This window comes from Manis javanica, chromosome 11 (assembly GCF_040802235.1).
Source record: "Manis javanica isolate MJ-LG chromosome 11, MJ_LKY, whole genome shotgun sequence".
Taxonomy (NCBI): Eukaryota; Metazoa; Chordata; class Mammalia; order Pholidota; family Manidae; genus Manis; species Manis javanica.
The window spans coordinates 101,026,653-101,053,274 of record NC_133166.1 but is presented as its reverse complement, the minus strand read 5'-3'; the positions used below and the strand labels follow the sequence as shown (position 1 = coordinate 101,053,274).

The 26,622-nt window shown below is 42.3% G+C and overlaps 1 protein-coding gene across 3 annotated transcripts; it reads left to right on the top strand.

The window, feature by feature from the left end:
* Window positions 1-1,212: 1,212 nt before the first annotated feature.
* Window positions 1,213-26,595, top strand: LOC108386647 (C4b-binding protein alpha chain). 3 transcript variants are annotated; one of them, XM_037015217.2, is made up of 13 exons: window positions 1,257-1,463; window positions 3,660-3,730; window positions 8,722-8,885; window positions 10,222-10,404; window positions 11,908-12,007; window positions 14,080-14,165; window positions 14,334-14,528; window positions 16,038-16,220; window positions 17,536-17,736; window positions 19,748-19,936; window positions 24,273-24,443; window positions 25,457-25,632; window positions 26,176-26,595. In XM_037015217.2, the coding sequence occupies exons 2-13, from the start codon at window positions 3,666-3,668 to the stop codon at window positions 26,335-26,337; spliced, it is 1,875 nt and encodes a 624-aa protein (XP_036871112.2). In that variant the 5' UTR covers window positions 1,257-1,463; window positions 3,660-3,665; the 3' UTR covers window positions 26,338-26,595. The 3 variants fall into 3 exon arrangements, with proteins under 3 accessions (XP_073073108.1, XP_036871112.2, XP_073073109.1); XM_073217007.1 differs by lacking the exon at window positions 3,660-3,730 and having other exon boundaries at window positions 1,213-1,463; XM_073217008.1 differs by lacking the exons at window positions 1,257-1,463; window positions 3,660-3,730 and adding an exon at window positions 1,520-1,541.
* Window positions 26,596-26,622: the final 27 nt, after the last annotated feature.

Below are 26,622 nucleotides of genomic sequence, written 5' to 3'. Positions count from 1 at the left end.
AATGGAATTTGAGGTTTTTGGCAAGACTGAGGGACTATTTCAGGATGAAAGACCCATTGAAAATGAGGAAGGAAAAGAACAAACATCTCTTCCGAAACAAGAGAGAAGAGAGAAAATTTGAGGTGGATAGAAGGTAATGGAGAATATTTTTTCAGTAAAGTAGGAGGTAAGATCATCTGCTGAGAGGAAGATAATTTGGTGACCTGGAGAGAAAAGTCTGGAACACTCAGTGTGGTAAGTAAAGAAAAGGACTCCAATAGATGGAGAAATGGTATTTTGAGGACTTGGCTTAAAAGGTTTATTTCCTCCAATAACGTAGCTCTCAGGACTTTGTGCAATCTGGAATCCTCCTCTGCTCTCACTCTTGCCAAACCAGCAAATGAGTCCCATCTTTATGACAGCCCATGTTCTCATTTTCATCTAATAATTTCCTCTTTCCTTTCAAAGCCCAGTCCAAGTCCCCTATTTTTGTCAAAACTTCTGTGTGGTTCAACTCCTTTTCTAAAACCTTCATGGGGCCTTTGGTGTTTCTGACAGAAAAAGTGAACTTCTCAGGAAAAATTGCTCTTTAATAGCAATCTCCTGAGCAAACAAGCTTAATGCTGAGCATGAGTAATAGCTGAATTGGAAAATGTCAGGGTTTGGGTTCCTTCCTAGATCTATGTGATAGCAAGCATGGCTGGCCCATCACTTCCTTGCTCTGACAGCACTGACTGATAGACCAGCTCGGTGTCCAGCATGGAGTAACGGCGGTGTGGTGGTACTTAACATTTATTGAGTACTGACTGTGCATCATGTTCCAGACAACTCGGCACATTGCAGAAACTCAGTAAGTGTGTTAATCCCCCCCACGTTTTGTACTTCCTTGGGGTGGGATGGACACCAGCACAGGGCCATGCTATTAGTCACTGAGCCCCAGGAAAGCCTGCTGGACCGAGCATCCTCGAAAGTGGACGACTTTTCTGGATGGATCTAGTCCAAAGCCTGCTGTATCTACGGTGTCCAAGCTAGCTGGGTTGTATCTTGCATAATTCTCTTGTGTTTCTGAAAAAAAAAATAAACACAGAATTCTGGCATCAAGCTCATATTATCTTTCCACTTAGGGGAAATGGTTGGCAGAGAAGAAAATAAATGATTACAACATGTTATCAAGAAAGTGCGCTAGTGAAGAGGAAGGAGATTAGGTAAACACTGCTTTATTTCTGCTGTTAATCATTCACTGGGCCAGTAGAGAGAGAGTCTCTGCCTATCCATTTCCATTCAGCCATCTCTGTCCAGCCAACCACATGGCTGGAATTCAGGGACTTTGTCGTGGCGCAATTACTAGCCCACTTCGAGGTATTCTGGTAAACTCCAATCTGAGGAGGAAGTAGGAGTATTAGAGATCAAAGCAGTTTTCTTCCTTGAGAAACTACCCAAGGCACCTTGATAGAGCTTCCTACTTCTTTCTCAGCTACCTGCAGGTCAGTGGATTATTGGGGTACCTTGGGCAAAAGGCTGCTTGTTTGGGTCGGGGATAAGACAGAGACAAAGGCTTGGAGGTATGTTTGGGGCTTGGGGAGTACTGTGTTAGGGGTAGTGTGACTTGGAAAGTACTTTACACCCTTTCTAAGCCTCAATTTTTAAAGTTTAAATGGGGGATAATAATGCATGTTCATAAAACAAATGAGAGCAGAAAAGAAGTAAAATGTTGTTCTTGTTATTTGTATCTTAAAGACGAGGGTGTTGGTTATTGATCCTTTGCCATCTCTAGACACAGCAGTTGAGGCAGGAGGTAAGCCAGACCTCCCACAGGGGTTCGCAGGAGACCTGGTTTTCATAGGTTTTCATGCATTGTTTGCATTCTGTAAACAGATGCAGTTTCTTTTGGAGATTTTATTAAGCCTTCCACATCTCCAGTGAAAACCTTTAGATTTGATAATAAGGTGACGTTGGTCAGCTTCTAGTTGGTTTCTGAAGCTAGAAGCCTTAGTTGCCCTCACCTCCTTTGTCTTCCTCACTGGCCCAACCTAGCCGTGTTAATGACCCCTTCTTAAAATTCCCTTCTCCCTGGGATGGGCAGGACACAGTACCATTCTGGTCCTCACGTGCATTGCTTAATCCTGCTTCTCTTAGCTGACTCCTGTTCTGTTCCAAAACATAGGAGTGCAAGGAGAGGGAACAGAATCCAGAAGACGCAGAGGCATCAAAGATTTGTATTCAGTGTGCTGATGCAGTTGGATCAATATGAGCAGAGAAGCAAAGAGCTGATAGGAGACAGGGGGACTCCAGGAAGAGAGGGGAGAGCATGGGAGGAAGTTCTTTCTAGAGTCTCAAAGTGATATGATTGAGTGTGCAGATGTAAATAAGGAGACAGTCCACCTGAGACTGGAGGTATTGGACTTTTCAAAGCGGAAGTTTAGACAAAATAAATACAATAACCTCAAAAAATAAATTCTAATAGAGGGAGAAATTCAGGGGCTGAGGATTTTCCCAGAGCCTCTCAAACCGTACCGCCCTGGCCAGTGCTGATGGTATTTTTCAAGAGAGACTGGCTGTGTGGACAACAGCTCTGAATTGGTTTCATTTCTATAGAAATTACAAAGGTGATGATGTTATTGAAATATGAAGGGCATTTGCTAGGGGAGTTTTAGCTTTTCAGTGGGCCATCAACAGAATTCTAGACTTTGCAGGGAAGGGAAGATGATCTAAGTTTAATGTCATTGTTTTAGAAACGAGAAACTGAGGTCCAAGGAGCTAGTGCAGCTTCTCCAAGGCGACAGAATTAAACTGTGGTATTACTGGGACTAAACCCAGGTCTCCTCAAGGCTCAGGTCCTTGCCTCCACCCCCGCCCTCTGTGCTCTGCCGCGTCCTGTGCGGGATCTGCCGAGAGACCACAAGGAGCTGTGATGTTCTCCAAGGCTGCGCCTGGCCCACAGAGCCGCCACACGTCCCGAGAGCTGGGGGGGGGGGGGACACTGAATCCCTGCATCACCTCTTCAAATTACAAAACACTTCACACATATTAATGATTTCACCTGTCCTCTGTGTGGCACTTAGTCATTCTCACTCTGAAGATAAAACTAAATTGAGTTTTGTAGTTTACATTTATTGAGTAACTATTATATTGCTGGTTATGATACCAAGTCAGAACTAGGCAGTTGAATAAACACCTGTGCCTACAAGGGACCCACAATCCACTTCAAGAGGCCAAAGTGAGTAGAGTTAAACAATACAATGTGGGGTTACAATTAAGGTATCAGCAAGGTACTAGGGGACCATAGAAGAGGTGGGTATTTCTTGGTGGAGTTGAGTTGGGCAATTCTTCACGGAGGAGCAACATTTGGTCTACACAGTGAATCAATGGGAGGTTGGAGGTAAGGGCATTCCTGGACAAGAGACGTTATATACAAATGCCTGCAGGTGTTTAGAAAAACTCCAGGAAGTGTTTTGGGGAAGGCAAGCACCTTCGTGAGGTTGAGACAGTGTTTTAAGAAAGCAGCACAGTGAGGAGTTGGGAGAGATTCCGAAAAAGATCTTTGCTTTTTCGGAATATGACAGCATCAGCATGGAAGCTGGGTTACAGATGTTTGGAGGCTTTTGCAGTGGTCTAGGTTGGGGTAAGGGAATTATGAGAATCTTTAACCTTAAAAGTAATACTGTCAGTTATTTTACCAGCAAAGAATGGGTTTGTCCTGGAATAACAGAGAATTGCAACTTCGGACACGCAAGCTGCTGCAAAACCACAGGCAAGTCCTATAAGCAAAACAGAGGAACGTTATATTACAGAGAAGGGGGAAGTTGGGAGGGGTTCTTCTGAAGGCAAGTCCACGGGAGAAGAGCAAGAGTTCAGGGTGGCGACCGTTTCTCATTGGCTGAGTTGTAGGACGGTTGATTTCACTTTATAGGAGATGCAATGTACGTCTTTTCCCTGTGGGGCTTGTAACCGATGATTCCTTCCGGTTCTGTCGGGCCTGTGATTGACGTGCAGTGGAATGGCTCCGCCTTTCAGCCCCCAACTCCACCTCAGTGGGGTTTCTCCTTCATTTTCACAAACCCGAACCTGGATGGACTGCAGAAGTGGCCTGCAGGGAGGGTGACACGGGCTGGGGCTGCTCCCCCCACGAGACAGGATGTCATGACTGAATACGGAAAGGGGGCAAGAGAGAGGGGCTGGGCTGACTGAGGTTTCTAATTGGGAGGCTGGGGGGATACTATTACCCTAGCTGAGACAGAAATCAGGGTTCAGGTGTGTTGGAAGGAAGAGAGTGCATATAAATTGGGATATGTTGGATTCAAAGTGCCTGAGAGATACAAATGAAGGAAAGACTGATCCGAGCCTTGGGGATCAATAATATTTTTTTTAAAAGATTTTTTGCTCAAATAAGAAACATAACAAGTGGTTGGCAGGAGCTCAGCTGGGCAGTGGGGGAAATTGGTGGGGGGTTGGTAAAGGACACAAACTTTCAGCTCAAAGATGAAGAAGGTCTGAGGATCTAATGTTGTAAAATGTGATTACAGTTGATATATTGTATTGCATAAGTGGAATTTGCTAAGAGAGTAGAACTTACATGTTCTCACCAGAAAAAAAAATAAGTTCAGTATGTGAGGCAAAGGATGTGTTAATCAACTAGATGGGCTGGGGGGGGGAGGTGAATCCTTTCACAGCATTGCCACATCATGGTGATGTCCGCTTTAAATATCTTACCATTTAATCACTTACACTCAGTAAAGTTGAAATTAAAAAAAAAAAAGAAATCCAACAGTCAAAAGTTTTAGTTTACTTTCAGGATTGCAAGTGAAGAAGAGCATGTGATAATTTATCTTTGAATTTGCCAAGAAAACTCACAAATATTTATAACAGGAATGTAATTTAAATGTTCTTCAGACAAAAAGCAATTTGCCAAGATAACTAGTTGGAATTACAGACTTTTCCAGGATGAAAGGTTGCCTTCAAGTGGCAGAGCAACAATATCTAAAGTCCGGGAGCCACTCCTTTGTTAGAAACAACATTTGCAAGGTCACTTTTATGATGCAGATACAGTCTTTTCTGCAGCCGCAGGGGAAGAGACAACAGGTCCTTATTTTGCTGAGATGCCTTTCACTGACTTTTAGAAAGTTCCATAGTTTGAAGGGGAAGCACGGGTATTCCACTAGTTAGCAACGAGAGTAAAGCAGGCCTGAATGACTACAAATTTATGTGCGGGAGGGAATGGGGCAGAATATGATTTTTATGAACAACTGAGTATGTGGAACATGTAAGGTTTTGCACCTACAGGAGACACCTGGGCCCAGAGGCCTGTAAATGATTCATGGTGGTGGTCAAAGTCATGGGAGTAGATGTGTTCCTCCCAGGAGGAAGAACAGGCCCTGTGGGCACCAGCCTCTGCTCTGGGTGTGACCCTGGGTTTCTCTAGGCCCTGGTGAAGACCTGTCCAAGGGCTTCTGCCCCAGTTCATGAGCTTTCCTTTGCACTGGGGCTTCATTAAAGTCTTCTGGGGATGCAGCCAACCATTATTACCTTATGTCATTGTTCTGATGATATTTTGGCCCAAGGCGTCCTGGTCCTGTTAGCCACATGCCCACACTGACTCTCTCACTCTATTCCCGAACATTTCTTTTGACTGTTAGTAATGTGCCATCCATGCATCAACCCAAGCCACCTCTCTGCAGTTCTGAGAGACATGTGTATTTATCATTTTCATTTTTTTTCAAAAGGAAATTGAAGCTTAAAGGAGATGAGTATCTTGCCCAGGGACACAGCTCCCATGTGGTGGAACCAGAATTCAACCTTCATGGCCTGAGTCTGACTCAGAGCCCAGGGCACATACTGTGCTCTTCTGTCCCCAGCACTGTGTCTATGACCTCGGTGTGAGACTGAGTGACAGAAATTCCTCACCACAGTGTTAGGCTGACTTTTAAAAATCTCCTGCCATAACCTGTGGAGAGAGGAGAGCCAGTTTCTGTTCATGCCTTCCCTCTACTGCTGAGTGGTTGATGATAGGATCATTCAGGTTAGGGATGGGGAAGAGCCTGGAGTCAGATCACCTGGGTCTGTTCTTATTAGAAACAGGTGTGCTTTGCTTTAAAATCAGTTACAATCTGACTTTGACAAAACAAACACTAAGAAAGGTCATATGCACATGAAATAGTACTATTTTCCCCGAAAGCATATTGTATCACTAGGTGCTTTTGAATGTGAATGCCACAAACATTTATTGAGCACTTTAACTGTGTGGGGTACAGAGCTAGGGACAGTGTGGGGCCGAGATGAATGAGAACTTAGCCTCTGACTTCAAGGACCTTATGGTCTAGTGGTGAAGACAGACTTCAGATGTTAGTTAGAAGCCATGTAAGTGTCAGGGTTATAAATGCTAAATTGTAATTGGAATATGGAGATACGGAGGTTAGACCTGGAGGGTAGGAGGGGGCATTGGAGAAGGGATGGGCAGGGAGGAGAGCGTACATATGGGCTGTAGGGACAGGATGTAGGAGGTATTTGGAACTTGCAGAGCTCCTGGTTGTCTGGGCCAGTCCTGGGCATGCAGGCTCAGCCCAGCTGCTGAAGTGAGTCACCAGAAACAATATGAGTGAATGCCCATCCTGAAGGGTCAGTTCATTGAAAGCAATTTGCTGAATTTATCAAATTATCAATTTATTTAACACTGTTTTAAGAAATACTCATTTTGAATGTATTCAGTGATTATAAGTATATTCTTTTTGAACATAATGAATATGTTCTTTCTAGCAGCATTTGAAGTACTGTTATTTAATTTCTTGAAGGTAAGGAATTAATCTTATGGGTCTATTTTTATAAATATACTCGTGAATATTTTCTGAGTATATTTAATGTGTATATTTTTCATGTGAATGTAAGTGCAACAATTTATATGGGAAAGTTTCACTTCATACTATTATCTTCTTGATTTTTTATAGTCAAATTCTATTGTGTCAGCATATTGGTATTTTAAAAGTCTCTTTCTTCGATTTCACTAAAATTCAATGAACATACCAAATCTACAGCTTATCAAAAGTTAAAGAAATTCAGTTCCATAGGTTTTGTAGTTCATAACAATTTTTATTGCATGTGAGAAATGTATCATAGTTCGCAAATTTCACAGATGATTTAGTGCACTGGTTTTCGTTATGTGGAGCTTGCTCCCCGCCACTGTCTCTAGTCTCATCAGATTGCTGGGAGGGTGGGAGGTGATAGGGAGGGAGGTTCTAGGAAAAGAGGGGAGAACAGGAAAGAAAAGGTGGGTGTGAAGGCTTTTGATGCTGATCCTGGCTCCTCCCATACTCTGTAGATCATTAATTTATTCAGCACAAATTCTATAAACATGTTTTTGGTAAGCAAATACATTTGATAAGTTGTTCATTAGTTTGAACTTACTTTTTGGCGGAATCATCCCAGAAGCCATGTACAGAGCTCCTGGGATAGGATGTGGGTGAGATGGAGTTTCCCTCCAGCAGGTGGAAGAATGGCTTCATCAGAACTGAATTTGGGGAAGATAGGATTATATGAGTCATTCTCCACATAATGTGAAGGGCCACTATAAACCGTTTACCCCCATAATGTGGGACAGAAGCATCTTGGAGGGAGATATTGGGGAAGCTCTTTTTATTTAAATGGATATGTGCTTAGTATGAATCATGGTCACATGAGGAGCGTAGAATTATCTGGGTCTAACAGAAGCATCAGAATATAGGGTGAAATTCAATATTTCAGAGGGAGTTAAAGTCACATATTCCTTTAAGGACAATGACTATGTCTAATGTAAATTTAAGATCTATTGTTTTTCCAATATATGTGGTGGTGGAGAAAAAAATGCCCTCATGATTTTGCCTTAAACAAGTTTTTAAATAATGTAAGTACATTTGTCATGTTTATTTTCTTTTTCTTTAGAGATCTAAATGTATACCTACATATATATATAATATATATATATATATTATATATATATATATTTTTTCCAAACTGCAAACGGCTTGATGGTTTATTGCCTTTGTTGACAGCTGTCATGTGGAGCTCCCAGCACTGCATATAGCAATCCCACTCCTTTCCTCCATCTCATTGTTTTCCTGCATTTTGTTTTGTTTTGTTTTGTTTTACATCTGTTCCCTCTAACTTCCTCTGTCACTTCATTGGCCAGATCTCTTCTGTGGCTCACGAGGCTGATTGCAATACTCTTCTTAATCAACTTCCCTGTTCCTTCCGTCTGTTCACTTCAGCCTGTCACACGTACATCTGCCATAGCGATCTTCTTAAAGGACATTGAGTCACTCCTTAGTTTAAAAACAAATAAACCAAAACCAAAAGCAATGATTCTTTATTCCCCAGTGAGTAGCATCTATAAACTCCTGAACTTGATCCTTACATCTCATTCAGACACATCTACAGCTGCACGCTTACCAGCCATCTCTCCATCCCAGGCACCTTACTTATCATCCAAATTGAAGTATTATCTGCTGTTTCCCCAATATGCCTGCATCCATTCTCTAACTTTTGTGGCATATCTAACTCAGATGCAACCGCCTCCCATCTTTCCACGTGGAATGAGTCCTTCTTCTAGGCACCGTGCTTCCCTTCCACAGAGGTCAACACTCATTGTCCTGTGTTGTGACACTTCCGTGCATATCCTGTCTCTCATTCTAGGCTGTAATTTCCATGAAGATGTGGCTTCCAGAGCATTTATCCTTGTGTTTTACGATTGCTTATTAAATTGAGTTCTTTCGACAGAAAATTGTTGAAGAAACATCAGGTCATGCCCCCCAGAGCTCCAAATGGGACCCTTCATGGAAAGGACAGAATGGGAGCCTGGCCTTTTTCTGGGCTGCGGAGAGTCTCTGATCCAGCTGCATTCCAAATGATCTTGGTCGCCACCCTATTGGCTACTGTTGTTGGTGAGTAGAAGGGAGATAAGCTCAGACTGGCAACTAACATTTAAGATCGTGCACTCATTCACTTTAAGATCGACAGAGATGATTAAGCGTCTTACTAGAAATACAACTTCAGCAACAAAGGTTTATTTGACCAGAAATCTGGACTTTATTTGGGATTTGAAATTTAGGAGACATCTTCTTCACTCATTAAAGAGGCTGTTTTCTAGACACATCCCCCTAGAATTTATTCTCCAGAAATTTCCAAAACAATCTCCAATCATGACTTGAAGCAAATCTATACTATCCATCGGTCTGGCTGAACAAATTTCATTGCCTGTGAGTTTATCCAGAGTAGAGTGGGGAATTGAATACTTCTCCTGGGATCTTCTGAAAGAAAGGTAAACCAGTCTTGCATTTAATTCTTGCAAGGAGAGAGGGATTAAGATTTTTATGCTTCAGGAGTTACATGCTTGTTCCTTTATAACATTCCAAATTCCAAAGGTGTGAAAAAGTACAAATTGAAAAATGTCATTTGTATACATCTTCCAGGCACCCAGTTTCTCTTCCCTGAGGCAATCAGTATTATATAATGCAGTAATTTTTTTTTATTTTGGTATCATTAGTATACAATTACATGAGCAACATTGTGGTTAATAGATTCTTCCCATTATCAAGTCTCCACCACATACCCCATGACGGTCACTGTCCATCAGTGTAGTAAGATGCTATAGGGTCACTACTTGTCTTCTCTGTGCTGTACTGCCTTCTCTCCGCCCGCCCCCCCATACATTATGTACACTAATCGTAATGCCCCTTATTCCCCTTCTCCCTCCCTTCCCATCCCCCACCCAGTCCCTTTCCCTTAGGCAACTGCTAGTCCATTTTTGGGTTCTGTGAGTCTGCTGCTGTTTTATCCCTTCAGTTTGTGCTTTGTTCTTATGCTCCCCAGATGAGTGAAATCATATATAATGCTATTATTAATGAAATAATATGTTTCTGTAGGGAAAATTGGGGGACTTCTGGCTTTGCACAGATGCATCAGAGTCAGTAGATATGGGGCCTCTGCTAGGCTGATGAAATCGTTTTTGTTATCCTTTTAGGATAAATTATCTCATATATAGTAGAGAAAGGATGAAAAATGTCTCCTTTTATCATTGTCATTGTCATTATAATTTATCAACAACATGTTACTGATCACTCACTGGGTTTGCTGGACAATGAGGATTACAGAAGTGACTATTTTTCTTGATTAGATGAGAAAAGAATGGTGTTTGTCCTAAAAATCATACCACTGAAGTATCCCGATGCGGTGTCCCAAGCTGTGACTCCGGGTGCTCTTTCTCATTTTGGTGCTCAGGTGACTGTGGTCCGCCACCGAATCTACATTTTGCTTCGCCCGTAATTAAGTTGAATGAGACAAACTTCAAAACTGGAACTGTTCTGAAATACAACTGCCGCCCTGGCTACAGTAGGACCAGTTCAAGAAATCACATTACCTGTCAAGTAGGAGGCTCATGGGGCCACAGCACTTTCTGTGTTAGTAAGTATGAACGCTTATTTTTCTTACTTGTGCTTTTTCCTTCTTTGCAGAGTTGTCTCAGGAACTAAGCTTTCGAATGCAAATGAGACTCTTTGGTCCCTAAGAGACCATCCAGTCTGTCAGTTACTGATCTTAATGTACACAAGTGTGCCACTTTTTGAAAAACATAAACAAATAAATAAAACAAAAATTATGAAAAATAAGTTTATCCTTTACAGAGTAACTCTAGTAAACACTTCTTTTGGAAAGAAACTACAATTCACTGTTAATATATTGAACAACAGATTCACTCCTTAGAGAATTACAAAAACTAAGGTGGATAGAAGGTAGTAATGCAGTTTTCAAAGAACCCTCATCCAAAATATAGGCTGTGTTTGGAAGATGTGATTCACCCTCAGTTGAGAATACATTCTGCAATGGTTTTCCCATAGTAGGGGTATATAATCCATACTCCTTTGTTGTTTCTTTTGTGATGAAGGACATGCATTTTTTAAAAATCTTTTTAACAGATTTTATTTTTAGAGAAGTTCTAGGTTTGCAGCAAAGCTGAGCAGAAAGCACAGCACCCATATATGGCAACACACCCACAACCTCCCCACTATCAACATGCTGCCCCAGAGGGTACATTTGTTGATCCATTAGTGCACGCTGGCATGTCGTTCTCACCCAGAGTCCCTGGTTTACATTAGGGCTCACTCTTGGTGTCACACATCCTGTGGGTTTAGATAAGGGTATAAGCACATGAATCCACCCCTACGGTATTATGCAGAATCGTTCCACAGCCCTAAAACTCCCCTGTCCTCTGCCTACTCATCACGTCTCATGTCATTGTTCAATGCTTTTTGCTGTTGGATATTTGGGGGCTGAATCTTACTGATCTCGGTAGTGATGGGATAAAGAAGGCCCAGATGTATTCAGGTTCTAGGTGTGGGCTGTTTAGCTGTGAGTGACACTGGGGTACATTGTGGGACCTTAGCCCAGCTGTACTTAGATAACAGGAGAGCTTCCCCTGGACTGTCCAGATCAGGGGGGCCTCAGAGCTGGGCCTGTGCAGGTCTGAATACTAGCAGTGTGGAGGGGGAAAGTGGGTGCCAGAGAGGAGCAGGTGGGCCTGGCGCAGAGCCTCTGAAGGCCCCCCTTGTACATAGAGCTGGAAGGACATGCATTTTTGAGTGGCCTAAATTCCAAGTACATCCACAGGCACAGAATGGAACATAACTAGATGCCTGCTCAGTGTGTTCCATCTTGAACCATAGACTCCATCACCACAGGGATTTAACTGAGCAGTTTTCTCTGTTGGTAAAATGTGGACCAGAAAGAAGTGCAATCAAATTTTGTATACATTGTTCCTCCAAAATAGAAATTCAGTGAGTCAAGATTGGAAGTAAGTTTGAACCACCGGGTCTTTCTGGAAGTAGAAGTGAAAGCTCACTCTGTCCTCTTTCGTAATACTGTCCGTGAGTACTTGGAATCACATTGATCATCATTTTGATTTTCTCTCAGAGAAACGATGCAGAAACCCTGGAGAATTACAGAATGGGCAAGTGATAGTGAAGACAGATTATTCTTTTGGATCACAAATAGAATTCAGCTGTTCAGAAGGGTGAGTGTGAACCAATCTAGAAACAATACTTTTCTTTTGAATTAATTAAAAACCATAGCTACTGTGCACACATATTTCACAAGTAAGACTGATGTAAAAAGGTGTGCACTGAGAGTCTTCTTGAGTTCATCCACTCTTCTCTCAAGTCTGATGAGTATGTTTACAATCATTACTTTAAACTCTTCAACAGGTCGATTGCTTAACTCTATTTTATTTAGTTCTTTTTTCTGAAGTTTTCTCATGTCCTTTCATTTAGGGCATATCCATCTCTGTTTTAGATCTGCTTGTTCTGTGTTCACCACTCATTTTGTTTTTGTTTTTATTTTTGCTCAAGTTTCCCCTGTCATCACTCAGTTGGCTGTAGTTTGTCTTCTGGTGATTTCTTAAAAAAATGTTCCAAGTGAAAATTATTCCTTGAGCTCTTGCAGGTTCAAATAATATATGAGACTTTAATACTTAAAAGATAACATGGTTGGTTGGAATATTATTCAGCCATAAAAAGAAAAGAAATTCTGCCATTTGCAACAACATGGATGGATCTAGAGGGCATTAGGCTCAGTGAAATAAGACAGGCAGAGAATGACAAATACCATATGATTTCAATTATTTGAGGAATATGAAAATAAAGCAAAACAGCAGGAACAAAGCAGCATTAGATTCATAGACACTGAGAAGTAGCTTGTGGATACCAAGGGAGACGGGAGTCGGGGAGGAGGACTATTGAACCACTGTGACCTACATTTGGTAATGAAAAAAAAAGAAGATAACATGGCTGGGTATAAAATCCTTGGCTCCTACTTTCTTTTCTTGATATCTTATAGATAGTACTGGATATCTTTTTCTAGTGGATGTTGCTGTAGAGAACTCTGATGTCAACCTGGATTTCTGACTCTTATACGTGACTTGGTCTTTGTTTGACTGTCCAAAGATATTATTCTATATCTTTGAAATCTAATAATCCTACTCTTAGTTGTTCTGATACAGACCATTTAGTTCAATATTTTGCTGTTATGTTATGTGCAATTTTAAGCTGCACATTAACATATTATTTGTGTGATATTTCCTTGAAATACATTCCAAAATAGCTGTTTTATTCTGTTTGTGTTCCTTCTTCAGTTTCTCTATATGTTGATTCTCTGCTTGTCATCTATGTCTAACATTGTTCTCTAATCCTTTTTGTTGTCATTTAATTTTGTTTTATTTTCTCACATTTATCCTGTTCCCCTCATTGTGTATGGCTTCCAAGAGAGAAAGTGGTAAGATCCAAAACTAAGGTGCTATTTGAACACTTAAGTGTTCTTATTGGATTAACCAGAAGCATTGCTTTTCACTTGATTTCCTGGCTAGGTAGGAAAAATTATGTTTTCAAGAAACTTCAAAATAAAGAAATGGTTAATTCTCAATGTATTTAGCCTTGTTAAAAGACTCATTTTTCTTTGAGTCATTATTAAATAAATTCCAGGGGGCCTCAGATTGCTGATGGTCGCATTTATATTAATGTTCAGTCACATTGTAGGTTTTTTACATGATGGTAATACAAGTTGAAATCATACTAACAATGCTTTCTTTTCCTGTTACCGTAATACATAGATAGCAGTAAGACAAACTGGAGAAAGCTTAGGATGTGTCAAGAGCCGTAAAAATGGGAGTCATCAACAGGGAGTTAATGGTATGTGGGAGGAGAGGTCAGAAGGAGGCTACAAACCAGGGGACATGAGAGTTTGGGGCCGGGAGCACAGTTGGTCCTCTCATCCAGAGAAAATTGCAGAACACACCCAATGAGTCTTTTCCCTACATGGTCCAGCTGGAGCTCTGAATGAGCTCCATGCCTGACATATAGTCAGTGCTTACTGATAAATCACAGGATAAAAGAACAAATGAACACACATGAAACATCTCATGCAGAGACAAAATTTTACTGAATGGAATGCTCAATGGGAAGTGTTATCTGAGAATACATTATTTCTTTATTTTTAGTATTGAGCAACAAGTCTGTTTGCTCAGATCTTTTTATCCAGTTTAACTTAGGGTAGGAAAATTTCCATTAAAATCTTTGATCCTATTTTGTTCAGATATATCTTAATTGGCCCAACCACCAGTCACTGTGAGATCCAAGATAAAGGAGTTGACTGGAGTGATGATTTCCCACAATGTGTGAGTAAGTAGAGCTCTTCTGACTTGACTGTAAACCTAGACCATGTCAGGTAATAAAACTCCTGTGTCTTTTTGGTGTTTCTTGGACTCTCCGTGAGAATTTGCATCATGAATGTTAGACTTGTAAGGATGCCTTACTTGATTATTTTTTCCTCTTCACTCACCATCCCAGTTGTCAAGTGCGAGCCTCCTCCAGCCATCCGCAATGGGAGGCACAGCGGTGGAGATGAAGACTTCTACCCATATGGCTCTTCTGTCACCTACAGCTGCGACCCCGACTTCTCCCTGTTAGGCCAAGCCTCCATTTCTTGCACAGTGGAGAATAAGACCATAGGTGTGTGGAGCCAAAGCCCTCCTACCTGTAAAAGTAAGTCAGATTGAATTGTTGGGTTCTTCTTTGAATTTTTCTTTTTTGATTAAAGGAATAAGAAAGATGTATTTATTGGGGGAAATGGAAGATTCAAAAGCAAATGGCTGCAATAATGCAGCCATTTATTTGGTCAGTTGATTCTAATATGTGACATACCAGTATACAGTATCAAGCAGGACTAAAATCTCACTGACTTTGTGATGTAAAAGTTGGTTTTCATTCAGACTGAGTCTGTTGCATGTTCAGGAGTCTCTCTTTGGCAGCTCTTATATATTATTCTATCATCCTGCTCAGAAATCCAGGTTGCTTTGATTTTGTGGTACCTCCATATCAAAATGTGCTTTCTAAATCTTGTCAGTAGAGAAAGAGAGAAAAGAAAATTGTTCCCTGGCTTTTAAAAACTTTTACCTGAAAATGACCACATATCACTTTACATTGCAGCCTTTTGTCCAAATCTCATGTAATGAGTAGACTGTATGTATACTATGAGAACTAGAAAATATCATCTTTTGTCTGTTCAGGAAGAGAAACTGGAAATACTGGTTAGTACTTGTAATGTCAACCACAAATGCCTACTGAGCAGCAAAACCTACTAAACACAGAAGGTCACCAGGACCAAGCAAACAGTAACTGAGCCAGAAGATCCCTTATACTGTTGAGAGTTTGCTAATCTAAGGCATCTTCCTTTGCTACTGTCTACACAGTTTCGCTTATTATCCTGACTCACCACAGGACATAGTCCAATCAGGGTATAGTGCAAACAGTTAAAAATATCTGGGGTCTAGACTGCCAGAGGTGGAAATGGCAGAGAGTGAGGCCAGGGTTTGAAGGGCCTGGTCTACTACTCGCAAGGAATTCAAAGCTAAGGTGAAGAGGAGACATTGAAAGGCTTTAACCAGGGGAGTAAATGTCTTGCATTTCAGGAAGATAACTCAGGCTACAGAGTGGACAACAATTTGAAGTGGGACAAAAGTTACCCCATGGGCACCTGTTGCAGCCACCCAACCAAGACGTGGAGGTGACTTCACTTTCCAGGGCAGTGGGCCTGGAAAGAAGCTGAGGGATCATAGAGGACTTCCGGTGGCAGGACTGGCAGGACTCCCTGACGGACAGCTGTGGGGCAGGGCAGTTTGTTCTTTGCTTGTGAGAGTGCCGATCTCTGATGCCCGGCTGCCCCTTCTCTATGACCACCGTATCATTACCCTTGACCACGGACCTACTCCAGAATCATCCAGGGAGGGGGAGGGTTTTTTATGAGGGGAATATTTGAGGACTTCAAAATCGGTGTTCGTTCTGGGTTTTACAGAGATAATTTTTCTTGAGGAAATGAGGAAGTTGGCATTATTCACAATCATCTCATAATGGAACCAACATGATGGGTTCTCATTTTACCAAGGCTTTTAAAAGGTGAAATGTGTTTTCCTTGTATCTACTTGACATAAGTAGTAATAGCCTTATCACCATTTCTCTTTTACAACCCACTTGTCTTTTCCTGTGATTCTTTAGAAATCAGCTGTGTTCAGCCAGAGCATAAAAATGGAAAGATAGTCTCTGGATTTGGACCCATCTATACTTACAAGGACTCTATTGTATTTGACTGCAATAGAGGTTATATCCTCAAAGGCAGCAGTTTAATCCACTGTGAAGCTGATAACAACTGGGATCCTGTTCCTCCCACTTGCGAGATCAGTGAGTATGGACCGTGAAGAAATTTCATTGGTTAGCATCTAAGTATATTCAGAAATGTTGGTGGAGGCATACTCCTATGCCTAAACCCATCTGAATCACAGAGAACATTTTAATTTAGATCAATAATTGTTTTTATTGTTTTCTTATTGGTAAAAAGGATGATTACAGTACACTGTGTAAAGTCATGTAACATCATGCAAGGCTGCCACGTACAGTTGTGTGGGTTGGGTACCCTCCACCACTAAAGGACACATTCACCTTGTAGGCATTAGCATATTTATTTCAACAAATCGATAGAAATTTCAGTTGATAGAAAATTGTTTTGTATGAACAAAATTATGATAATTGGAAAGATGAATAGTAAAGTGTCCTGAAGAAAGAAATGCTAACTTGCAAGTTTTAATAACTTGCACAAAAATGTGATGTGGACTAACTATGATTCTGGCACTCTGAAGTTATCAACTCGTATGGATCATTAGAAATGGTGTGGTGTTAATAGTAATAACGATAACTTAGTGCTAAGGTAGGTATATAACAATATTAACTCATGTGGGAATAGGGAGTTACTACTAATGAGTACAAAGTTTCTTTCGGGTTGATAAAAATATCCTAAAGTTGGGTTGTGGTGATGGTTGCACAACTCTGTGAGTATACCAAAACCTTAGGGTTGTATATTTTAAATGGGTGAATTTTAGGTGACTTCTGTCTCAATAAAACTGCTAAAAAAAGAACCTTACCCTCTATGCCATTCTAAATGTTTGAAGATAAAAATGTAATAAACATCCAGCTCAGCTGATGTTCGTATCGTATTTCCCTATCGTATGCTTCAGTAGCATAGGAAAGGATGAAAAGGACCAGACGTGAGGTCTGGAGTCAAAAGATGCTTGGACTCGGCTGGTTCTTGCCGAGCCCTAAATGATAAGGCTGCTGGCGTCACCTGGATAAGGGAAACCATCCATCCTTAGTTAGGACACAAGGTTAGATTTGTTTGTCTGCAGTAGTTCTCCAGTCATATCTACCTAGCAAGTCCAGTGCTTCAATTCAGAAACCAGACTTTCTGGAGCGGATTGAAGAACAATGAAGAGGATTAACATTTTGGGTAGTTGGCACAACACACAGAAACTACTTGGTAGTGCCTTTTGTAGGAATCTCTCTGGCGTCGTGCACGTTTAGGCACATGTCCATGTGTGTTTGCTGGTGTGTTTGCCGGTTCCTGGGTGAATGAGCACATGACACCCGTTGATAGGATACGCTCGATGTTCACTGTCACATCCCTTGTAAGTGTCCTCTTCCCTTGTTCTTCCTTTATGAACAGATAGTTGTACTGACTTACCATACATCCCACATGCTTCCTGGGACGTATATGGTTACAACCAGCCAACAAAAAAGGAAGTATATGAAATTGGGACTGTGCTTAGATACCGCTGCCATCTTGGCTATAAACCTGCTGTAGACAAGCCTACGACTGTGTCTTGTCAGGGGAATTTGGAATGGTCTCCATACGTAGCATGCGAGGGTGAGTTTCTGTTTTATAAACCTTTTGTATATTAAATGTCCACCATGTGCTAGGATTTTCTACCTTAAATGAATATAATTTATCCCTCAAGATGAATTTAGAATGTTACAAACTGAACAGAACTATTATTGTCAGAAGGGGCTGTGAAGATCTGGGAGTTTAAGGAGCTGGGAAATTGTCATCTTACCCTGTCCTAGTTCACAATCAAATGAGACATAGATAGACAAGTTAAGCATTATGTGATAGTATTAGCTTCATTACTGGTAAGGGTAGAATGGAGACTATAGCTCAGCATTGCCAGGGTCAGAACCTCAACACAAGCCCTTTTCTCCCCAGTGTAGCCTTTAGTGTGTTTGGTAGATGGGAAGTCTGAAACCCATATGAACTCAACCAGCTGCAAGGTGCCTCGTGCCTCGTGTGTCTTGATTCATGGGTCTGCACACTGAAAGAACTGGGTCTTGTGACCTGCTTCTAGAAGCCAGATCCTGACCCCTGACCCAGCATTCTTGCCTCAGTAGGACAGAAAGGAGACTTTCCCTGGTCTCACTAGTAGAAGATGGCTCTTCTCTCTTTGGCGAGCGTGAGTGAGGGGCTGAGAGACAGAGGGGATGTCAGTTTATGGGCTTCAGTGGAATTGACCACAGAGGGAGAAAAGGCTTCCTTCTACACATCTGTCAGAATCTTGACATTTTAGAGGTGAAGACACTGTGGTCCAGAATATAGGGAAATTCATTCTCCAGATCAGAATTTGAAAAATGTGTGAAATGCACACATAATGAAAAATGGTGGTTTAGATCAGCCTGTTGAAAGGTAACATGTCACATTAGAACTTAAAAGTTTAACTGCAGTTATTCAGACTCATTTTGGGGACATGAAAGGTTTTAACAAAATTACTGACTTAAAATATAATATTTAGCAAAAACAACTGCCATCACTAAAATAACAGAATAGTAGTAGGTGCAAGCCTTTGAAGATCCTCTTTAATGAATAAAATACAATGACATGTAATTAATAGACTAATTTTTTCTATGCAGATCTATGTTTATTTATATATGTTTAAAAATCTATTTTAATTATGTTTATTTTACTCATTACTTTTATTTAATTGTTTAATAAAGGATTCTTTAAAACCATTTAAAAAAGCAGAAGTGAAGTGGTATTTACCCCAGTTATCTTAAAATCTGATTAATTATGAATCTGGACTCAAGACTTAAATGTTTAAGTGTTTTCTACAATGTAAAGCATTACATAAATACTGTTAAAATTTAGGAACTATATGAATGTTAGATATTTTTATTATAATTTGTAAACAAATGAATGCTGACAGCGTTTGAATATGCCCCAAAGAACCCATTGTAGTGCTGGACAAGCACCTGATATAGAAATAGAGCATTTTATTCAGTTCTGAGGCTTTATCTTACATAAAACATTATCAAATTCTATCTGAAAGTATTTCTACTAGTGAATAAAAAAACCTATATCTCTATTTCAGCTCTTATTGCATTAAACATGAAAAAACTTGAATAACTGTCTCTCTTAAATGTGGTATCAACTACAAGAAAATCCTGGCCATAAGCGATAATTTAAACTTATTTCTATGCATTAGCTGTCAGGTGGGTAAACATTTTTTAGAATATGATGTGACTGAGGAGATCCGAGTTAATAGAGAGCTTAACGCTAATATAACCCTAATTGAAACCATAAGGAAATGGATGTCATTTGTCATTGTTTTTGAATAATTTTGAAAATTTACATTTTCTTGCAGGTTTAATCCAACCTCTCTTTTCCAAGGCTCCTAATGAAAATACTGAGGTGGGGGGAAATGCCCGGGTTGGAGTCCTTTAGCCCATCAGGGACGGGAGGGCAGATGCAGCGTCTTGGAGACCCTTTCCTGCTTCTGCCCTCTCTCTGCAGCGATGCCATCTCCAGAGGTGGAAATGAGATGATTCGCCACAGGGGCCTCCTCATGGTGATTTTACTAACCATTAGCCTCATTTTTTTATTTTTTTAGAGACATGTTGCCCAGTACCACACCTGAAGAATGGCAAAATCACTTTATCTAGGAAGAGTGGCTCCAATCATAGCTGTGACTATTTCTACAGAGATGTGGTTTCATACACATGTTATGAGAAATACGAGTTTGAAGCTAACTGCCGGGAGGATGGCACGTGGAATCCCAAAACACCAACATGTGATGAGAGTAAGAGCTTTGTAATTGTGTTATTTTATAAGTTTCTTCATATCAAAGGGATGGGTTATTAACGGAGGTTTCGAATTAGGTAAAAAAAATTGTATACCCTGCATGAGTTTGCAGTGGATAAATTCGTTGATAGGCGTGGCCCCCCTGGTCTAGCTGTCTTTTTTCCCACATTGCTTGTTCCCATTCTCTCGACCTGACTGTCTCTTTTTCTTTTCTGAATCAGTGAAAATAGCTCACACCTAATAAATAGATCAGCGAGACTTTTCAATTATTGCCTTCCGTTTCTTGGTGTTTATTCTCTTTTTTTTCTCTCCCTTTTGGTCCATGCCTTCACCTGCAGTGTAAGACCCTCCAAAATGCCCTGGAACCTGTCTTTCTGAACTTGCTTCCTTTCTACTGCTGCCCCTAAGCCCTCCTTCAGACTGTCCCCCAGGGCGAGATGCCTACCTCACCCTCACCAAGGGCACCTGTGTGCTAAGCACAGTCCTCGCTTCGCCCACTGTGTTTCCAGAGCTCTACCTATTAACGATCAGAAACAATCACTCCCACTAGGAATAGTGATTTCTCTTCTTGCTCTGTGGGTAAGAAGCCCGCAGGAGCCCCGGAGTGGCCCGGCACTAGATGCAGCTTAGAAATCAGTGGGTATCTTCTTAAACTTCTCTGGTAGAAGTGTCCCCTCTTCACCAACCAGGATCTTTCAATCTACAGATCCCAGAGGCTCAGGGATGTGAAACACAATTTCTCCACGTGGGTCACTTAGCGTGTTGGTAAATCATCTTACCATCTTACTCATGCGTTCGTCTCTTGGTTCCTGGCCCCATGCATTTTATTTTATTTTACTGGGGACTCACTACCATATAAAGGTGGACCTTCGATTTAAAGTGAATACTGCATCCTAGAAGGTATTTTGAAGAACTATTGTGGAGTCCCATCGTTGTTAAGTATTGCCTTTCAACTGGCACTTCAGCTGCACCTTTAACAGGCCATGCCAATGTTCTCACGGGTCTGTGGGTGCTGGCTGATGCAGTCTGTGATATGAGCAGTGCATTCTGTGGCCGTGCTCCCAGCACCACACCTTTTTTGCTGTGAATGAGTCTTGTAGGTGCATGTTGCAGGATCTTATGTCAATTGGTTAGGCTCTCAGATCCTTCAGATAACAGTGTTGACTGAGTCCCAAAGACAGGAAGGGTACGCCCGTGTCTGGAAGAGTTGTCTATTTCTGTCAGAGTAAATAGCTGTCCCTTCTAGGTGGAAGGATGTCCAATATGGTCAACCTGCTACCAGGTGGCTTTTTAGTTGTCTCAAGGGATGTGCTCAGACTAGGGCCTTAGCATTATTGAGGTTGGAGGTTCAGAGACAGCCTGGTAGGTGGGAGTCCGTGCTGTTGGGCCCTTGCTTGTCCTATCACTTTGCTCCTTTTCCTCTGTGACAGCCAGTGACAGGATGACTGACTTCAACTGGCTGAGTTATTTCCTTCTACTTGGTTGTTTAATGCCATTTCTACTGAGGATGCTCCGTTGATGTTAACACAAAATAAAACAAAACCTTCCTACCTACTGGCCACTCCCATAGGTCCAGATACCTGCTTCTAGCCCAGATCTCATTGTGTCCAATCTTCTAATCTTTGTCCTTAAGGGCTCTGACAGAAAACCATTCATTCCAGGCCATGATTCCTAATTTAGTCTATCCTTACGCCACTTGTTTTTCCAATGAAGAGAATGACCAGATGTACTGCCTAAAGCTCTATCAGGAAGATTTCCCCTTACATCTGTCTTTGCAGACCACCCCCAATTGGGCTTTAATGCAGCTTGCATTCATTTTAGCTTGCAGACAAAAATACACATCTGTGAACCAGGCTCACACTTTCCTCTCTGCAGCTCTCTGTTGGTTGGTAGTAATGGATACCGCATATAACCATGAGCGTGAGCTAATGCAGAGGCATTTGTGCAACTGTGATTAGGGCACAAAGACCTGGGATCCCTGTTTGTGCAGTTTCTTGTGCCACCTGGTCCTGCTCATGCTCAATGCCAGATGTACCACTTTTATTTTATCATGCATCATGGCCTGAATGGCCTTATAATTTGACGGGTCTGAATAGATCGAGCTCATGATGAGTGATTCTGTCACATAGTCACTTCATGACCCAATGTCAGGAGCTGTTTTTTTATCAGGACCAAGGAACATGCCAAGAGTTATATTTCAAGAAGCACATCATTCTCTGTAGCAGTGCATTCATCCTTGCTTCAGGATCTTAAGGGTCTATGATGTGATTGTCCCAGTGGCATCTGCATATTTTACTACTTTAGCCACCTTCAGGGCACTAGATTCTGCAGAGTCCTGAGGTCCAAGCAACAGGGATGATTTCACAGCAGACTAGACCTACTGCCAAGGCCTTTGCCAACATGGGTCCTATTCAAGCTCAGCTGTCTTTGGTTGGAATAGTGTTCCCAAATATGGAGTATGCTGTCTTTAGAATCTGGAAAGTTCTACTAGGCATTTTGTTTCCTTTTTTGTGGGGTGATGTGCGATTTTCAAAAATTTGATTTTAGTTTGAATGGGATAGCCTAGGAAGCCTTAAACTCTGGTCCTCTAAAAGTTACGCTGATGTGGCAGACCCCAGAATCTTTACGTTCAGTATTCTGAAGCCCTCATCATGGGAATGGGAAAAACCCAGTCTTTCCTCTCCCTCTTGTGTTATTCCGCCATCTGTCTCTTTTACTACTCACACAGAACTTCCATGACACTTCTGGTGAGCAGAAGTGTGCAGATTTTTCCCCACACCAAGGAATTCTCTACAACTCCTCCTGTGTGTCCTATAATTTCATTTTTTCTGACACGATCTACCTGGAGATAGTGTCAGATCTCATAGGCACCCCCACTTCAGATGTCAATTGCAAGTAGGAGGTCTGCAGGTTACCCCCAACTTTGGTCTGACTTGGCTACAAATTGAAGATTCCTTAACTCCTTTCTCAGGTTCTATTTATTTGCTAGTGGCTCACAGAACTCAGGGAAACACTTACTTGCACTTACCAGTTTATTCAAGGATATGACAAAGGATACAATGAACAGTCAGATGAAGAGATACATAGGGTGAGGTCTGGGAGGGTCCAGAGGGTGGGAGCCCCTGTTCCTGTGGGGTTGGGGTGCATCATCCTCCAGGTACAAGGACGTGTTCATCTGCCTAGAAGCTCTCTGAAGTCTGGACTACCGGGATTTCATGGAGGCTTCCTCATGTAGGAATGTCAGTTATTAACTTCATTCCAGCCCCTTTCCCCTCTTGGGAGAATGAGAGTTGGTGCTGAAAATTGCAAGCTTCTATCATGGCTTGGCCTTTCTGGTGACTAGTCCCCATACTGAAGCCATCCAGGAACCCACCCAGAGCTGCCTCAATAGAACAAAAGATGCTCCTAATGCCCTTAGCCCTTAGGAATTTACTAGAGTTTTAGGAGCTCTATGCCAGGAACTGGGGCAGAGACGAATAGATATATAGAGGTAGATAGATAGATAGATAAATAGATAGATAGATAGATAGATAGATAGATAGATAGATAGATAGATAGATAGATAGATAATGTGTATTTTTTTTTCTCTCTCATCATGCTAGTTTCTTCTTGCATATTCAGTAGAATTAACATGATATCATTGATGTATCAGGATCAATATGATATCTTTAGATGTCCAGATTGTCATACTATCATCAGACTATTATGATAGGGGAAGGTGAGTTACCATAGGCCACAGCTAAAACTGCCGATGTATGGTCTTGACCCTTTCATGTCTACACAAACTGTTTCTGAGCCTCTCTTTGGATAGGATAGAAGAGAAGGCTTCTGCTAAATCAGTGACCTCATTTATCTGAAGACAGTCTGTGCTCGCAAAGATACCTTTGACTACAGTAGGGGCTAATATTGTGGAGTTTCCAATAGTCTACTCTAATTCTCCACACCCCTCAGTATATATTTTTAAACTTTACTTTTTTGCTTCAAAGAGGAGGGATGTGGGCAGTGTAAATGGCTTCTACTCGGGCTTCTGGAATATGATAGTTCTTATGCACAGGCCAAGGGCCCAATGTGCAGTTGGGCCAATTTCTTTTAAACCCATTATACTTTCAGAGACAATGGAAGTAACCACCAAGTGGTCTAGTCAAGGGACGTGATGGCTTCCCAGCCTGAGCCTTACAGCAGGGCAGTACAGGCCTCGGGTTTGGCTGAGTGTCCTTCAGGCAGAGAAGATGGAGGGATGGAAGGAAGCCTCCTGCATACCACACAGATTCTGGGATGCGCTCTTTCCTACATGCTCCAAGCTCAAGCTCTCTCACTTTTGTCTCCCCATCAAGATTGTGATTTTCCTCCTATCATTGCCCATGGACGTCATAAACGAGTTCAAACATACAGCTTATTCAAAACTGAGGTTGCGTATGAATGTGACAGAGGGTACACTCTGGTTGGACCGGCCAGACTCTCCTGCAGTGCCTCACACTGGTCTCCTGAAGCCCCTCAGTGTAAAGGTAACTCCAGCTCCCTTGGCAGCCATGGCTACGTGGGTGGAAATGTCATGAAAGGACTGAGAGTAAAGTTTGTTCCCTGCCAGAGGCGGTACAGAAATATTTCATCTGATTTGACTTAAGTAATGACCACATTCACACTATATTCAGAAAGCGCAAAGGGCACCCAGAGACATTAATCTCCCCTACTTCTTTCTCCGAGTCTCAAAATCCAGCCTTCTGGAGGCAGCCCCCATTCCCATTTCCCTGTGTATGGCCAGAAATATTCTACAGACGGTACATTTTCTCGGAGGGTGTAGCCCTGGCCTGAAGCATGTCTTCCTGGGAACTGGCTCCAGCCTGCATGTGGGCTCTCATGGGCTAATCCCAAGCAGGATATAAGTGGTATTTCCATCAGAGCTTCACGCAAGGCACTGCCCACTCATGAGGGAGCATGTGGTGGGGGCTCCTAGTGTGCCAACCTGCTGTGGGGCAGGGGGATCCATATCGGGTCAGAGTTTTACATGAACACAGGCTGACTCTCAGTTTGCCGGCAACAACTGCAGGGATTGTTTGCCTCCACTGCGTCCACTGCCCCCAGGAGGGTGACAGGCGGGAGGGGGAACTCCATAGCTCGCATCCTGCAGGATCAGGGTGCAGGCATGACTGCTCCGAGAGCTGAGAGCCTGGGGTCACATGCCTTATTTCTCTGTTCTTTCATGTTATTAAAGAATATTAGGACCTTGCACAAGTTTGTTAACCTGTTTGTATCTTAACTTTGTCCTAGATGAAATGGGATAATAACAGTCTTCACTCACAGACTGAGACTTACCTGTGATCGTCAGATAAGATGCTTAGCCTGAGTCTGACATGTAGCCAATGCTCAGTGAGAATGTTAACTAATGTTCTTGTTGTCAAACTGAGTGAAGAATGAAATAATTAGCAGCACCTACCGTAGCTCATCCTTGTAATCCTGGCCTGTTACCATGTCCTTCCCTGATGTTTCCAGATTGCTTAAAACTGTGTTTCCATTGCAGCTGTGTGTGTGAAGCCAGAAATAGCCAATGGAAGGCTGACTGTGATTAAGAATCAATATTCTGAACCTGACACCGTCACCGTGCAGTGTAACTCTGGCTATGGTTTGGTTGGATCCCCAAACATCACTTGCTCAGAGAGCAGAACCTGGTACCCCGAGGTGCCCAGGTGTGAGTGGGTAAGTGGCACAGCCCAAGGAGGTCCCTGTGCTGACCGTCCCTGAGCGTGGTGCCTCCCAGAGCTGCCCTGGCCTGCCACGGTGCGATGTGACTTGTCAGGAGTCGTTCCTGAGGCCTTCAGAGGCACGCTCTGGTTTTGTCTTGAAGCGCTCTGGTCTGTCAGGGTGGGAAATGTTCCCAGGCTCTCTTGAGAACAGGAAAACCTAAGCCCATAAGGGGGGGGTGCCTCAGCCCTGGGAACACTGGCTGCTAACTTTCCCTTTCCTAGACTATATAACGTACTGTGTGCCGTTCCTGGATGGTGCACAGAAACGGCCTCTGTCCCCACAGAAGTCTTCCAGAAGCTGCGGCAGGGCAGTTCTGTGTTCCTCTGGGGAAGACTATGGGGGTCCGTGGTGTTCCTGGTTTCCTGCCCCGCCACCTGCCCTGGGGTTGGTCCTCGTCCCGATCCTGTAGTCTGTTATCGCCAGGATGCACCGCCACCCCCTTCACAATGTGGAGAGAAGCCTCTCAACCACCCTCACCACCTGTGTCTCTCGTAGGTGTACCCAGAAGGCTGTGAGCAGGTGCTTGTTGGCAGAGCTCTCATGCAGTGTCTCCCAAACCCGGAGGATGTGAAATTGGCCCTGGAGGTGTATAAACTGTCTTTGGAGGTTGAACTCCTGGAACGGCATAGAGACAACACCAAGAGATCCACTCCCTAGGCTCCACGCGGAAGATTTTCCCCAAAGAGGAGGCAGAAGGTGCCCTCCTGCCTTCCATGCACGATGCGTCACGTCAGTTTGATGACTCTGTTATTCCTTTTGCACCATCATTCACAGTAATAACTATCTAGAAAGGATGACTTGTTAATGGTTAGTACTTTGAGATTGTGTAATTACTGATTATTTTTTGTCTCATGTTTTTGCTTTTCTGGACATAAAGTGCACATTTTTTCCATTAAAAATTTACATATCAAACTATCTTGTCTCTGTGTTCATTAGGACTCT

What these genes read in the sequence shown, in the direction of transcription:
- LOC108386647 (XM_037015217.2), top strand. Translation starts at nt 3,666, where the DNA reads ATGGGTTTGTCCTGGAATAACAGAGAATTGCAACTTCGGACACGCAAG. An exon ending in CCACAGCACTTTCTGTGTTA is followed by an intron (nt 10,405 to 11,907) that starts GTAAGTATGAAC and finishes ATTTTCTCTCAG; the next exon opens with AGAAACGATGCAGAAACCCT. An exon ending in TCCTCCCACTTGCGAGATCA is followed by an intron (nt 16,221 to 17,535) that starts GTGAGTATGGAC and finishes CTTTATGAACAG; the next exon opens with ATAGTTGTACTGACTTACCA.